At 38.6% G+C, this 15,780-nt stretch overlaps 1 protein-coding gene across 1 annotated transcript in view; it reads left to right on the top strand.

The window, feature by feature from the left end:
• Positions 1–15,780, top strand: part of Tubgcp4 (tubulin gamma complex associated protein 4) — a 46,341-nt gene that overhangs the window by 29,321 nt on the left and 1,240 nt on the right. The window contains exons 10-17 of the mRNA XM_047539477.1: positions 1,261–1,311; positions 1,714–1,819; positions 3,148–3,255; positions 3,749–3,887; positions 12,015–12,192; positions 12,726–12,860; positions 14,371–14,487; positions 15,083–15,222. Coding sequence (XP_047395433.1) covers positions 1,261–1,311; positions 1,714–1,819; positions 3,148–3,255; positions 3,749–3,887; positions 12,015–12,192; positions 12,726–12,860; positions 14,371–14,487; positions 15,083–15,222 — 974 coding nt within the window. The remainder of the gene's footprint in view (positions 1–1,260; positions 1,312–1,713; positions 1,820–3,147; positions 3,256–3,748; positions 3,888–12,014; positions 12,193–12,725; positions 12,861–14,370; positions 14,488–15,082; positions 15,223–15,780) is intronic.

Raw genomic sequence — 15,780 nt, 5'->3', positions numbered from 1 at the left:
TTCACATGGGCAAAGTTGCCTGGTCTGTTGTACCTTTTATTCTTCATAAGTCTGTCTTGACCTTTGTTTGGTAATGTGTATTGTAAAAGGGTAAAAGATCATTTCCTAATCTTGTCCGTTCCAGTAAGTCAGAGATAGAGGAGGGACTGAGCTCCAAGGGTGGTAAATCCTAGCACCCTGAACCACTGTTGATCACGTCACTGGACAAATCCTATAGTCAGAACTTCACCTTTCATGATGGTTTCATTTCTGTATATTAATCATCAACCCTGCTGAATTCTCTTACTAATTCCAGCTGTCTATTGATCAGTTCTCTAATATTTTCTATGCAGGTAGTGATAGCATCTGTTAATAGTTACAGTTTGGGCTGGGGTTGTGGCTCAGTGGTAGAGCCTTGCCTAGCATGTGCAAGGCACTGGGTTCAATTTTCATCTCCATATATAAATAAATTAATAAAATAAAGATCTATCAAAAAATAGTTACAGTTTGGCTGTTTACACATACACAGATATACACACATGTACCTTTTTCCCCCTTTAGTACAATGTTAAATGACTTTAAAGGTATGTCTTCTAATGTTTCACCATTGAGTAGGTAGTTTGCTGTGAGTTTTTGGTATATACTGTTTATCAGAATAAAGATGTTTCCTTCTATCCCTTTCTTTCATTTTTAAAATCATGAACAGATAAAATTTTATCAAATGTTTTTGCTGCATCTATTAAGGTAATCATATGGGTTTCTTTGCTTATTTAAGCCTTAATTTAGTAAATTACATTCAGTTTTAAATTTTATTTTTCTGACAGGATTCATATCGCAATATTCAATATTTTAATCTCCCCACACCAGTACTGGGAATTGAACCCAGAGGTGCTCTATTAGTCACTAAGCTAGGTCCCCAGCCCCTTTTAGTTTTCGATTTGAGATGAGGTCTCACTAAATTGCCTAAGCTGTCCTTGAACTCATGATTCTCCTGCCACAGCCTCTCAAACTGCTGGGATTACAGGCACAACATTTTAGCCATTTTTAAGTCAGTGATTTTTACTACATTCAACAGTGTTGCACAATTGTTACCACAAATTTCAGAACATTTCCATCTTCATAGCTTTTTTTTTAAACTATCCATTTATTCCTTGGATCAATTGAATTTGGTCATGTATATATTCTTTTCTCAATACATTGCTGAACTTGTACAGAACCATTTCTTACAGGAATTTTCACTGTAATGAACATTTGTCCCTGTTTTGTTGGTTCTTTCCATAGCATCTCTGGAAGCTGATGGTGGAGGAGTCAGATTTGCTGGGTCAGCTGAAGGTAATAACAGCAAGTCTTTTCATTCTGAATGTGATGCTAGTGGGCAATGGCTTACATTCTCTGACCTCTCCTGAGAGCACTGATTGCCTATACCCAGACTTGCACAGTGGACTCATTTGCTCTTTCTCAAGTGAGCAAACAATACCTTGTGCTACACATCTACTGTAGTGCAAAGATTTGGGAGTTTACTTTCTTCTGGTGTAGTATGTTGCTGTTGCATAAATGAAATGAAATACAAACCATCATCCTACTAGAGGAACTGTTCTGAATACTTCTTCAGAATGCAAACACCTGTGTCCTTCAGACTGATAATATTGGAAATTATATTGTGTAATTTCCTCAGGATAATGAGGACCTCCTGACCCTGCTTTACTGAATTATAAATTGACATTCTTTCCTCAGATTATTAAAGACTTTTACCTTCTGGGACGAGGAGAACTGTTTCAGGCCTTCATTGACACAGCTCAACACATGTTAAAAACACCACCCACTGCAGTAACCGAGCATGGTAATTGCCCTGTGGCCCTGAGAATACCAGCTTACTGAAGTTGCAGGGTATTTCTTGGCTGCTGCTGATGCTTTTAGGCCTGCTTCACATACAAGCAGCCTGGTGAGTTACAGAGCAGTGCTTTCAAAGATGGAAGGTACTTTCAGGTAGGCTTCACCCTGAGGTCATTAGGAACAGCACCTTGGCCCTGTGACTCTACCTGGAGGAGTTGGTACAGGCCTTCAAACCAGGTATTTCATCTCATCATATTATATATATAGCATATCTATCTTATGTGGCATATTGGGACTTAACTGCAACTTAGCATAAAACGCTTTAGGTTTTGAATAATGGAAATTTTAACCTGAGCTCACCTAGTTAGAAAAGGGGAATTTATTTGCTGTTATATCTAAGTGCTGTTTTACCACTTCAGGGGACAGTGGTAAAACCGGGTCTTACAACATCTGAAATTATGGACTTGGATACTGTCAGAATTCTCTCTCACCATATCTTGTCTTTGTCTCTTATGCACCCAAATCAAATGCCTGTCCCTGAATTAATTGAAGAGGTTAGACACATGTTCAGCAGCATCCACCCCTAGATCAATTAATGACTTTTCCCATGCAGACTACATGAAGACAGTTCAGTAAGAATCAGAGTCCCCCCCAATAAATAAATAAATAAATAAATAAAGGGAGAAAAATAATACAGGTTGATTGCTTTTCTAGCTCAATAAAACAAGAGATGTCCACTTTACTTACATAGTACATTTTTGGTTGCAAATATCAGAAAACCCAATTCAAACTCATGTAAGAAAAAAGGGGAAAAGAAAGAATTATTGATTCTTATCGATATAACTGCAAAGCTTGGAAGTATGGTGGCTTTAGAAAATTTCATCCAATGGCTCATGTGACACCTTTAATACTTGGTCTCTTTCCATCTTCACCTCTGCCTTTTCTTGGACAGGCCTGATCTGAATGGTAGGCTCTGGCCAAGTTTTTACATTCTACTAAGTACCTGTTTATCTTACTCAGAGCTGCACTCTTTAAGGGTCTCAGTATAGCCTCTGGATTGACCTGAATTGGGTTACGTTCATATCCCTAAACAAACTATAGCTGGGTGGAGTTTTACATTCCATCTGGTCATGCCTGGCTTACCTGCCCACCCTAGAATCAGGTATTTCCAAGCTCATTGGAACCACATGAACTCTGCTGGGCAGGGATGATACTCTCAGGATGCTGTCACCAACAAGAAGGAAAGAAGAAATGAATGCTGGTCAGGCAGAGGAACAGATGTCTGCTGCATCCTGCTGTTAGCTTTCTTGTCAACCCATGTGTTCTTACTTGCAGATGTGAATGTGGCCTTTCAACAGTCAGCACACAAGGTGTTGCTGGATGATGACAACCTTCTTCCTCTGTTGCACTTGACAATTGAGTACCATGGAAAGGAACACAAAGGTTTGCCATTCTTTCCTGCTTCCATTCTGTTCCTCCTGGTCACCATCCATTTTCCCATCTCTGCTTCTATCTCCCTCCACAGAAACAATATAATTTTGGACCTTAGAAACCATCTAGCCCAGTACCCCAATTTTTTACAGGAGAAAAGGGAAATCTAGAAGTCCATTGAGATACCCAGGCCACATGCTTTTGGTTTCATTGTTTTGTTTTTGGTTTTTTTTTGTTTTTTTTTTTTTTTGTCCTGCTGCTGGAATGGTCCCTATGTATTTATTTCCAGCCTCCAGACTTAAATGCTGAAAAAAGAATCCAAAAAACCCCTCAGGAGAACCTCACATAGCAATTTTCTTGCCCTTAGTCCTTGTGTCCCCTGTGCTCTCACACTACAGATACCAGTGCACACTCATTCCATGAATATTATTCACCTTGTTGAATCTGACTCTAGATTAACCAAGTTGTCATTTTTTCATTTCTTCTCCTGATCCTTAATTAACAGATGCTACTCAGGTGAGAGAAGGGCCTTCTCGGGAAACTTCCCCCCGGGAAGCCCCTGCATCTGGCTGGGCAGCCCTTGGTCTTTCCTACAAAGTACAGTGGCCTTTACACATTCTCTTCACCCCAGCTGTCCTGGAAAAGTGAGTATTTTGGAGTTTCTCACAGGTAAATTTTACCCACCTTATTTCCCAGGAAAGAAATTAGCAGGTATAGAATTGATGGAACCAAGACAACCACCCACCTAGTTTTGGGGTTTTTATTTTTTTAACAGTCTATAAATCAGAAATTGCAAACCTATGTCTTCAGGGTCAAGATAGATCACATTAATAAGTGAGGCTACAGATATGACACAGTAGGGAATGGGGGACACTGGAATGAATGGGAGGGGATATAGATATTTATAACCATTATAATTTTTTTTTAAAAATTTGCTAAATAACAAGCAATTTATAGGCTGCCAGTTTGTAACCTCAGAAGAATGAGATACCACATTGAGAATCTGGACCTTAGTGATCCATCAGACCTGACCCTAACTATTATAATATTTTTGTTGCTATATTTGAGAAAGCCCAAATGTTTGCTATGGATTTTAGCCACTGGGGAGATCACCTCCAGTGACACCCAGCCTCGGGGGATGGAATAAAGGAGCTGCACCAAGTGGTATGAGACTTTATAAGGCCACTCTTGTTCTATATCATGAGAGCCTGCACAGTGCTGTTGCCTGGCCTGATCAGGATCTGATATCCCCAAACCAGAAAGGAACCAGAGCTGTAGGGAAAGGAGGAAAGAAATACCATGAGGGTAGAGGAATAGAGAAAAGGGAAACTGACAAAAAAATGGTCCATCTCTTCTTTTTTTTTTTTTTTTTTTTTTTAACAAAATCCTCAATGTGTTTATTTAAAAATTACCTGAAAATGGTCTACAAACTGAAATGCGAAATTTAGAACTACAAACTTTTAGAAAATAATATACAATGGAAATCATCAGAAGTCAAGGCTAAAGATATAAGAACCTATCAGAATGACTACAATAAAATAGTTATAACACTGAATGCTATCAAGGATGAAGAGCAACCTAATCACTTATACATTGCTGGTGGGAATGACAAATATATTCAGGAATACAGAAATTTCTTTAAATCTAAATAAGCAGTTACCAAGCAAGTCAAAGAGTGCATTCTTCATCATATTCCATGGAGACATGAAGACACATACTCACACAAAAACCTGTTTATGAATGTTTACAGTGATTTTTTTTATCATAGCCCAAACTGAAGATGATCCAGACGTCTTTCAATGGATGAATAAACTGTGAAATATTCATACCATATTATTGCCCTGCACAACAACCTGTATAAATTTCAGAGAATTCAGCCACCTGCAAAATGCTAATCCCAATATAATACATTACATACTATATAATTCCATTAACATGATATTCTTTAAATGACTCAGTTATAGGAATGGAGTACAAATTATTGGCACCAGGAGTTAAGGAAGAATTTTTGGCAAGAGAGTAGCAGACGCAACTATATTCATACAAAAAGAAGAGCACTTAGAGATGGAAATGTTCTATATTGTCTGTACCAGCAATAATATCCTAGTGTGATACATAGTTTTGTATATTTCTTCATATAATTTCTTATAACTGCCTGTAAACCTATAATTCTCTCAAACATTTAATAAAATAATAAAATACAACTTAGATACAACTTAGATATAAAAATATCTTTTCTCCATTGCTTATTTTTGGCAGCTTTGTCTAGTATGAGAAAATTGTATTTATTTGGGTTTGTGTCGGTGTCCTCTATTCTGTACCATTGATCTACCTGTCTATTTTGGTGCCAATACCATGCTGTGTTTGTTAACTGTTGCTTTGTAGTAGAGTTGAAGTTCTGGTATTGCAATACCCCCTGCTTCATTCTTCCTTCTAAGAATTGCTTTAACTATTCTTTGGTTCTTATTCTTCCAGATGAATTTCATGATTGCTTGTTCTATTTCTGTAAGGTGCATCATTGGGATTTTAATTGGAATTGCATTGAATCTGTATAGCACTTTTGGTAGTATGGCCATTTTGACAATATTAATTCTGCCTATCCAAGAACATGGGAGATCTTTCCATCTTCTAAGGTCTTCCTCAATTTCTTTCTTCAATGTTTTGTAGTTTTCATTGTAGAGATCTTTTACCTCTTTGGTTAGATTGATTCCCAAGTATTTTATTTTTTTTTGAGGCTATTGCAAATGGAGTTGTTTTCCTCATTTCCTTTTCAGATGTTTCATCGCTTGCGTATAAAAATGCTTTAGATTTATGCGTGTTGATTTTATATCCTGCTATTTTGCTGAATTCATTGATGAGGTCTAGAAGTTTTCTGGAGTTTTTTTGGATCCTCTAAATAGAATCATGTCATCAGCAAAAAGTGACAGCTTAAGTTCCTCTTTTCCTATTCATATCCCTTTAATTTCTTTAATCTGCGTAATTGCTCTGGCTAAAGTTTCAAGGACAATGTTGAATACAAGTGGTGAAAGAGAATCGTTTTAAGGGAATGGTTTCAGTTTTTCTCCATTAAGAATGATGTTGGCCATGGGCTTAGCATAAATAGCCTTTACAATGTTCAGGTATGTTCCTACTATCCCTATTTTTTCTAGTGTTTTGAGCATGAAGGGGTGTTGTATTTTGTCGAACGCTTTTTCTGCATCAGTTGAAATAATCATATGATTCTTATCCTTAAGTCTATTGACATGATGGATTATGTTTATTGATTTATGGATGTTAAACCATCCTTGTATTCCAGGGATGAATCCCACTTGATTGTTGAGCACGATTTTCTTAATATGTTTTTGGATACGGTTTGCCAATATTTTGTTAAGGATCTTTGCATCTATATTCATCAAAGATATTGGTCTAAAATTTTCTTTCCTTGATGTGTCTTTACCTGGTTTGGGTATGAGGGTGATATTAGCTTCATAGGATGAGTTTGGAAGGGTACCCTCTTTTTCTATTTCCTGGAATACTTTGAAAAGTATTGGAATGAGATCATCTTTGAAGGTCTTATAGAACTCAGCTGAGAATCCATCTGGTCCTGGGCTTTTCTTGGATGGTAGGTTTTTAATGGCTTCTTCTATTTCATTGCTTGATATTGATCTGTTTAAATTGTGTTTGTCCTCCTGGTTCAGTTTGGGAGGAGCATATGTCTTCAGTAGATTTGTCAGTGTCTTCAGTAGATTCTATTTTGTTGGAATACAGATTTTCAAAGTAGCTTGTCATTATGTATCTCAGTGGTGTCTGTTGTGATATTTCCTTTTTCATCATGAATTTTAGTAATTTGAGTTTTCTCTCTCCTTCTCTTTGTTAGTGTGGCTAAGGGTTTGTCTATTTTGTTTACTTTCTCAAAGAACCAACTTTTTGTTTTGTCAATTTTTTGAATTGTTTGTTTCAATTTCATTGATTTCAGCTCTGATTTTAATTATTTCCTGTCTTCTACTACTTTTGCTGTTATTCTGTTTTTTTTTCCTAGGGCTTTGAGCTATAATGTTAGGTCATTTAGTTGTTGACTTTTCATTCTTTTCTGGAATGCGCTCCATGCAATGAATTTTCCTCTTAGTATTGCTTTCATAGTGTCGCAGAGATTTTGATATGTTGTATTGTCATTCTCATTGACCTCTAAGAATTTTTTTATCTCCTCCCTGATGTTTTCTGTTATCCACGTTTCATTCAATAGCATATTATTTAGTCTCCAGGTGTTGGAGTAATTTCTGTTTTTTATTTTGTCATTGATTTCTATTCTCAGTCCATTATGATCTGATAGAACACAAGGCAGTATCTCCATTTTTTTGCATTTCCTGAGGGCTGCTTTGTGGCATAACATATGGTCTATTTTCGAGAAGGTTCCATGTGCTGCTGAGAAGAAAGTGAATCTGCTCGTTGATGGATGGAATATTCTATATATGTCTATTAAGTCTAGGTTATTGATTGTGTTATTGAGTTCTATGATTTCTTTGGTTGGTTTTTGTTTGGAAGATCTATCTAGTGGTGACAGTGGTGTGTTAAAGTCACCCAGAATTATTGTGTTGTGGTCTATGTGATTCCTGAAATTGAGAAGGATTTGTTTGATGTACAGGGATGCATCATTGTTTGGGGCATAAATATTTACTATTGTTATGTCTTCCTGATTTATGGTTCCCTTAAGCAGTATGAAATGTCCTTCTTTATGCCTTCTGACTAACTTTGGCTTGAAGTCCACTTTATCTGATATAAGGATGGAAACTCCTGCTTTTTCACTGAGTCCATGTGCGTGGTAGGTTTTTTCCCATCCTTTCACCTTTAGTCTGTGGATGTCTTTTTCTATGAGATGGGTTTCTTGGAGGCAGCATATTGTTGGTTCTTTCTTTTAATCCATTCTGTCAGTCTATGTCTTTTGATTGATGAGTTTAGGCCATTAACGTTCAGGGTTATTATTGAGATTTGATTTGTATTCCCAGCCATTTGGCTTATTTTTGGTTTTTAAGTTGGCTTTGTTTCTCCTTTGAGTGGTTTTTCTCTAAGGTAGTTCCTCCCTTTACTGACCTACATTGTTGTTTTTCATTTCCTCCTCATGGAATATTTTGTTGAGAACGTTCTGTAGTGTAGACTTTCTATTTGTAAATTCTTTTAACTGTTGTTTATCATGGAAGGATTTTATTTCATCTTCAAATCTGAAGGTTAGTTTTGCTGGGTAGGGGATTCTTGGTTGGCATCCATGTTCTTTCAGAGCTTGAAATATGTTGTTCCAGGCCCTTCTAGCTTTTAGAGTCTGGGTTGAGAAGTCGGCTGCTATCTGTATTGGTTTCCCCCTATATGTAATCTGATGCTTTTCTCTTGCGGCCTTCAAAATCCTATCTTTATTTTGAATGTTAGGCATTTTCATTATAATGTGCCTTGGTGTGGATCTATTGTGATTTTGTGCATTTGATGTTCTGTAAGCCTCTTGTATTTGATTTTCCATTTCATTCTTCAGGTTTGGGAAATTTTCTGATATTATTTCATTGAATAGATTGTTCATTCCTTTGGTTTGTATCCCTGTGCCTTCCTCAATCCCAATAATTCTTAAATTTGGTCTTTTCATGATGTCCCATAGTTCTTGGAGATTCTGTTCATGATTTCTTACCATCTTCTCTGTTTGGGCAACTTTATTTTCAAGATTCAATATTTTGTCTTCATTGTCTGAGGTTCTGTCTTCCAAGTGGACTAGTCTTTTGGTGATGCTTTCCATTGAGTTTTTTATTTGGTTTATTGTTTCCTTCATTTCAAGGATTTCCGTTTGTTTTTTTTTTTTTTTTTTTTTGAGAATCTCTATCTCTTTGTTGAAATGATCTTTTGCTTCCTGCAGGTGCTCTTTCAGCTTATTGGTATTATCATTCATTGCCTGCATTTGCTCTCTTATCTCATCCTTTACTTTGCGAATCATCTTAATCATGTATAATCTGAAGTCCATTTCTGACATTTCTTCTAACATACTGTCATTGGATTCTATCAATATAGAATCTAGATTTGTTTGGATCATTTTCTTCCCTTGTTTTTTCATATTGTTCATGTATCTTTCCCTCTAGCAGTGCAGATCTGGGGTATTGCAGATTTCCCCCTATAGGCTTATAGTGGCCCTATAGGTTTCCAAAACCTCTTCTTTAAGGGGAGATCAATATTAGCAGTGCCCAATTCAGACACTATGCAATCCTAGACCAAATAGCCCCTATGAGGACAATAACAAAATTGTCATAATAAAGAGAATGATTTCAAATATTATCTTCAGTAAAACAAACAGATTTGCAATAAGGTCTGCAGTTTCTACTGGAGGACAAAGAGGATGCAGAGGGATGTAGAATGTGGCTGTTAATGGGATAAGAAAAGAATATACAGAAGTTCTAGATAATAGAAAGGGTGAGAGTATAATCAAAAGAAATTGGATGTTAGCATGCAAAAAAGGGAGAAAGAGACTCTGAGGGAATAGGTAAACAAAAGGAAAAGAGAGCAAGAAAAGTAAAGAAATAAAAACTTAAATTTTTTCAATAAGGAGAAAAAAGAAAATCTACAGTATAAAAGTCATATACTAATGAAACCTCCCAGAGTTCAGTAGCCTGATACATGAGAGGTACCTGACAATGAGCTTCAAGCCTCCAGCAGGCATCTAAGGATGGGATTTGCCCCACCTAAAGATTGGAGCTACAGTTTCCAGGATTATCCAAGATGGCTGCTCTGGCTTCCAAATGTGTTGGCAAATGGGGAGCTGTAGCTCAGGGTGTGGACATGGTCAACTGGAGGTCCTGGAGGCGGGATGCAGTTGGTCAGGCAGGGGTCCTGGAGGTCCGGTATGTTTGCTGTGGTTGTGGGATCCTGGAGGCTGGGTACAATCAGTCGGTGTGGAGACCCGGTGATAGGGTGCAGTCAGTTGGTCTGGGGGTCCTGGCGGCAGGGAGCAGTCAGTCGATGTGAGGGCCCCAGAGGCAGGAAGTGATCGGTTGGGCTGAGGGATCCTGGAGATGGGCTCAGTCAGTCAGGCCAGGGGTCCTACGGGGCCTGGCTGTTGTCTCAAATTGGCGGCAGCCACATGTAATCAAACCTGCAGGTACTGTAACAGTGAACTTCCAGGCAACAGCAGACAGTTGGTGCTCCACTGCCTTCGGCGATCAGTTTGCTGACTGTTGTTGGACGATCGGGAGGTGAACCTTGTGTGTTGGGTGATGGATAGGTGTAAGGCAGGCGATGGACAGGCGAGAGGCAGGCAAATGGCGGATGATAGATGCCTGACAGTGAGCAATCTGCACTCAAAAGGCGTCGATGTGCTGTCCATCTCTTCTTAGCACCACTTTTTTCCATCCTCCCAGTTCTTTAAAGCCCCTGTCTACTTGTTTTAGGATAGGCATCGCTTAAGCAATGATAGCCTTGGCATAAGCTAGAAAGGATGAGGCTGGTTCAGGGAGAAGATTATACAGCAGGTTCAGAACCCAGCAAGCTGCAAGGTCCTTGTCCAGAGAGCCTCCAGAGCTCTACAGCTCACAGCATCCCACAGACCAGCAGTCCACTTCCCTCCTCACTTGATATGTTATTACCTCTTTTTTTTAATTTTTAAATTTTATTTTTCTAATTAGTTTTACATGACAGAATGCATTTTTAAGAAATCTAGTGTGGAAGTTTTGTTTTTTTAGCTTTTTATTATGAAAATTTCTAAATATAAACAAAAGTATAGACTATAACAAACTCTGAAAAACATCCTCATTATCCAACTTCAGTAACCACCAGCATTATGCTGCTTGCTTCAATTCTCCCTCCCATGTGTCCATTTTACTTGGCTCCTGTGCAGTTCAAAAAGGCATGTTTTCAACATAGTTACGGTGCCAGTATCATACCCAGGAAAATTAACAGTAATCTCTTATAACCTAATCCAGTCTACAGTGACATTTCCTGTTACCTAAAAAGTGTCTATACTGTTAGGTTTGTTCAAGTCAGTATCCAGAGAATACTATTTCAGTGTGTTTCTTCCATTTGAAGTACATCAAAAAATTTTTAAACTGAGTGGAATTGGATTATATTCTGCATACCTGCCTGTGAACAAGTACATACCTCTAATTCTACCAAAAACTAGCTGTTCTTCTCTTGTGTCTTCTCAGTACAGGGTCTCAGCATTAAGCATTTAGCCCCTAAGCTTATTAGAGGCAGGGGTCTGCTAATACATTCTTCTTATCAGTACCTGCAAGATCCTCCTGCCTGCCTGCCTGCCTTCCCACTCACACATTGTCAAAAATCACTTCCCAGCACAAAAACTAGAACACTGATGATAATGTTCAACTAACTTATATGGTCCTTCCCAGTCCTGTCCCCTTGCATCCCCCAATCCATGGTGACTATTAATATAAACTCCATGTTTTCTTTCCCTTTTTATACAATTTTGTAACATCAAACTATATTTCCTCAGTTTGTTTTTTTGTTTTTTGGGGTTTTTTGGCTTTCATTTGTTTTTAAGAATTACTTAAAAGGCTGTATGTGATCTTTTGCAGTTTACCTGTTACATTCAAAATCATATTGCTAAGGGTCATTTTGTTATACAGCTGTATAGCTGATATTTGTTCATTTTAACTGCTCTATATTTCATTGTATGAAGAAGCCACAGTGTCTTTGTTCACCTCTCTAGCCATTTCCTACCTGCCTTTTGGGGAGATGTGGTAGCAGAGTTCATGTCTGTTGTGTGGAGGGGCATGGGGGTTTGTGTCTTGAATAGCCTGATATTTCTGTCCTAGGTACAATGTTGTTTTTAAGTATTTACTGAGTGTGCGCCGGGTCCAAGCTGAACTGCAGCATTGCTGGGCCCTACAAATGCAGCGCAAACACCTCAAGTCCAACCAGACTGATGCAGTCAAGTGGCGCCTAAGAAATCACATGGCCTTCTTGGTGGATAATCTTCAATACTATCTCCAGGTGTGTTCCTAGGGATGAGTAGAAGGAAGGGATGTGAACAGAAATCTAGAAGGTTGTCTTGAGATACTGAGGAAGGTCTACAATTCTGTTTGGGAAAGTGCTGAGGGTTGAAAAAATTCAAGGCTTGAGGCATGAGTCTTGAGGGCATTCAGAGAAAAATGGAAATATACAAATAAAGGGGAGTAAGGAATTAGGATCTTTATCAGCGAAGCATTATTAATTGTTTACTTGTCCTAAGGTTTGCTAGAACTTCTGGAATTCTCTAGGACTAAATCAAGTCAATCAGTGGAGGGCATGTGTTGGGGCAGTTGAGAGTGGTCCAAGACATTGAGGATGGTTAAGAATTACACAGGTAACTAACTTCCCAAAAGGCTGGGCAATATCAGAGTGTCTTTGGTCAGCCTGAACATGGCTTGGTTAGAGGAAAGATGAGTGGGGAAAATGAATTTGTTCCTTCCTGTCAAGCACAGGATAGAATGCAGTAGGGCGCTTAGAATATGCAAGGTGCTAAAAATTGTGCAACTGTCTATCAGGTAGACGTGCTGGAGTCTCAGTTCTCACAGCTGCTTCATCAAATCAATTCTACCCGAGACTTTGAAAGCATCCGATTGGCTCACGACCACTTCCTAAGCAATTTGCTGGCTCAGTCCTTTATCTTATTGAAACCTGTAAGTAGGGCTGGTTGGTTTTCTTAGACTGCACTGACTGTTCCCTTAGACACTTTGCATTGACAGGATATAAAACTATGATTAAGTACTTGTTCAACTCCACTTTCAAACTTTTTTTTTTACAACTTATAAAAAAGAGAATGTTAACAGGAAATTTAAATGTCTTTGAATTTCTGAAATGTCATTATAGGATATGGTGAACAGCTAGAGAGAAAAGAATTATATGTATTTAACTCTTAGAAGGATTTAAAGAAACTAAAAAATATCCTTCTGATACTACAGAAAAACCAATAAAAAGGCAGAATTCACTTTCTTAAAAATCTGTTGGACCAGGTTCAACCAGTTGTTTTAAAGTTGGGTATATCTGTAAGTACACGTACATGTCTCCTTTGTGACAGTTATTCTCACCTTAGCTGTACATGTAATCATCTGGGACCTTTAAAAAAAATCTAGGGGGCTGGGGTTGTGGCTCAGTGGTAGAGCTCTTGCTTCACATGTGTGAGGCACTGAGTTCAATTCTCAGCACCACATATAAATGAATAAAATAAAGGTCCATCAACAATTTAAAAATTAAAAAAAAAAAAAAAGTCTAGGATCTAGAGCACTTTAATTAGAATTCCTAGAGTGGGACCCAGGCACCAGTATATTTTTAAAGATCACAGCTAATCCAATTTCAGGATAAAAATCAGATTGAAATAACTCCTGCTTTATCTGTGATGGGAGTTGGTTGTTACTGTTATGTGTACCACACCATCATTGCTATAGACCCCTTTTTGTTCTGTTATTTCCGGTTTGAACTTTTGCTACACCAAGGAAGAATGAGTTATGTAAATTCTACTCCAAGAGGGTTCCATGAAGTGAAAACAATCAAATACCACTGTGTTAGATAAACTCTGTCTATGCATGGCCTGGGCATATCCTTGGAGAAAAGCAGAATATCAGAGCAAGTCATCATCATTAAATATTTATTGAGTGCTTACTGTATGCAAGGCACTGGGGATACAAAGAGGTATAAGTCATGGCTCTGCCCTTAAGGAGCTCACAATCTAGTTGGAGAAACAAGACATATATTCATACAAAGATCAGTAACAACACTAGTGGCCTGAACAATTGCCAAGTGAACAGTACAGATAATATAGCAGAGAAGTGAGGGCTCACTAAAGGCTACAGTGGGGAAGGAGTGCTTCACTGAGTGTGGGACTTGCATTGGTTTTTCAGAAATGAGTCTCCCGGATACCAGGAACACTACTCATAGCTCATAGGCAGGAACACACTGTTCTGAGAAATTATGATTAATGTGGATAGAGTGGAAGTTTTGTGCAGAGTGGATTAGGAGAATAATGCAAGCAAGGGATGAGTCTGTTTTGCACATGTTGCATTTGAGGGGCCAGCAGCCTTGCAAGTGGTAGTGTCTGTCCTGAGGTCAGATATGGGAGGTCAACTGTTAAGTCTTTTGCTTCACAGATGCATCTTCCTTCTTTTCCTAATGCTAACTCTCTTTCCTGGGTAGGTGTTTCACTGCCTGAATGAAATCTTAGATCTCTGTCACAGTTTTTGTTCATTGGTCAGTCAGAACCTGGGCCCTCTGGATGAGCGTGGAGCTGCCCAGCTGAGCATTCTTGTGAAGGTGAGTCTGCCTGACCACTGGAAGTGTGCAGCCCTATCCAAAGGACAGAGGTTGTTTTGCCCAAGGAGAAATCATGATCTCTCCTCCAAGTCAATAAAGCATTTCCCCAATACATACACACAGAAATAACAAGACAGAGAAAAGTGTTGGTATCAGTAGATGATTAAAATGCCACCTCACAGTGTTCAAAAATAGTTCAGCCCTGAAGAATGTATCAGCCCACCTACTGTGCATTGGCTTTGTGCTTTCTCACATCCTACATCCTTACTTCCTTAAACTAACCTCCTGTCTCACTGAGATTATAATTATCTGCCTGTAACAAAAAAGAAAAGTGAAAAGCTCTCCCCAACCCCCAGTACATGATAGAATATATTCATTTGAAATCATTTGCCAAATTCCTACTAATGAGAAAGTACTTTCATAGGAAGTCATGCATTTCATGGACCAAGTCATTTTAGGAGCTAATAGAAATGGGAATATGGAAAGACCAGGTGGTTCTGCAGAATTTTGAGCAAGGAACTCCCCTGCTCCAGGCCTCCACCTGGAGAGCTGGTGAATTTAAGGGGAATGCCAGCTTGAGTCCTCCTCTTTGCAGGGCTTTAGCCGCCAGTCTTCACTTCTATTCAAGATTCTCTCCAGTGTCCGGAATCATCAGATCAACTCAGATTTGGCTCAACTACTGTTAAGACTAGATTATAACAAATACTACACCCAGGCTGGTGGAACTCTGGGCAGGTAGGAATAATCCTAACTGTGTATAGCTTTTTAAAGAGTTGCCGAATTCCCTAACTGGAAGGAGACTTTAGCCATCATCTGATCCGAATACCCTCATTTTATAAATAAGGCTCAGAGATACAGGTATGTGTCTGACCATCTCTAATAATTTTAATGAAAATTATTTTCCAGTGAAAACCATCAACATAGGAAAATACTGAAACACATGACAGTGAGAAGGCTTTTAAGTCCTTTGCGAGATATGGGTTGTTATGCTGGGAGGAAGCATGCCTTCCACTCCCTAGTTGTGACACAAACTAGCTGTGTAACCATGGGCACTGTGCTTTGCTGGCCCCCAGCTTCTAATTCTGTGAAAGGAATTGCATGTCTGTGAAAACTGCATGCCCTTCTCACTGAGGCTTTTTAATCTAATAGTGAGATCCACTGGTATTTGGCTTCTCAGGCCTGTGTTTTTTCCATTCAGAAAAGTAGTTTATTGCCCTTCCTTCTCTTAAAATGTCCTCAAAGCAGGATTTGTTTTATTTTTTTTTGGTGCTGGGGATTGAACCCAGGGCCTTG

Source organism: Sciurus carolinensis, chromosome 2 (genome assembly GCF_902686445.1).
Source record: "Sciurus carolinensis chromosome 2, mSciCar1.2, whole genome shotgun sequence".
NCBI classification, from domain to species: Eukaryota; Metazoa; Chordata; class Mammalia; order Rodentia; family Sciuridae; genus Sciurus; species Sciurus carolinensis.
The sequence above is the reverse complement of the archived record's forward strand: the minus strand, read 5'-3'. Positions and strand labels throughout refer to the sequence as shown.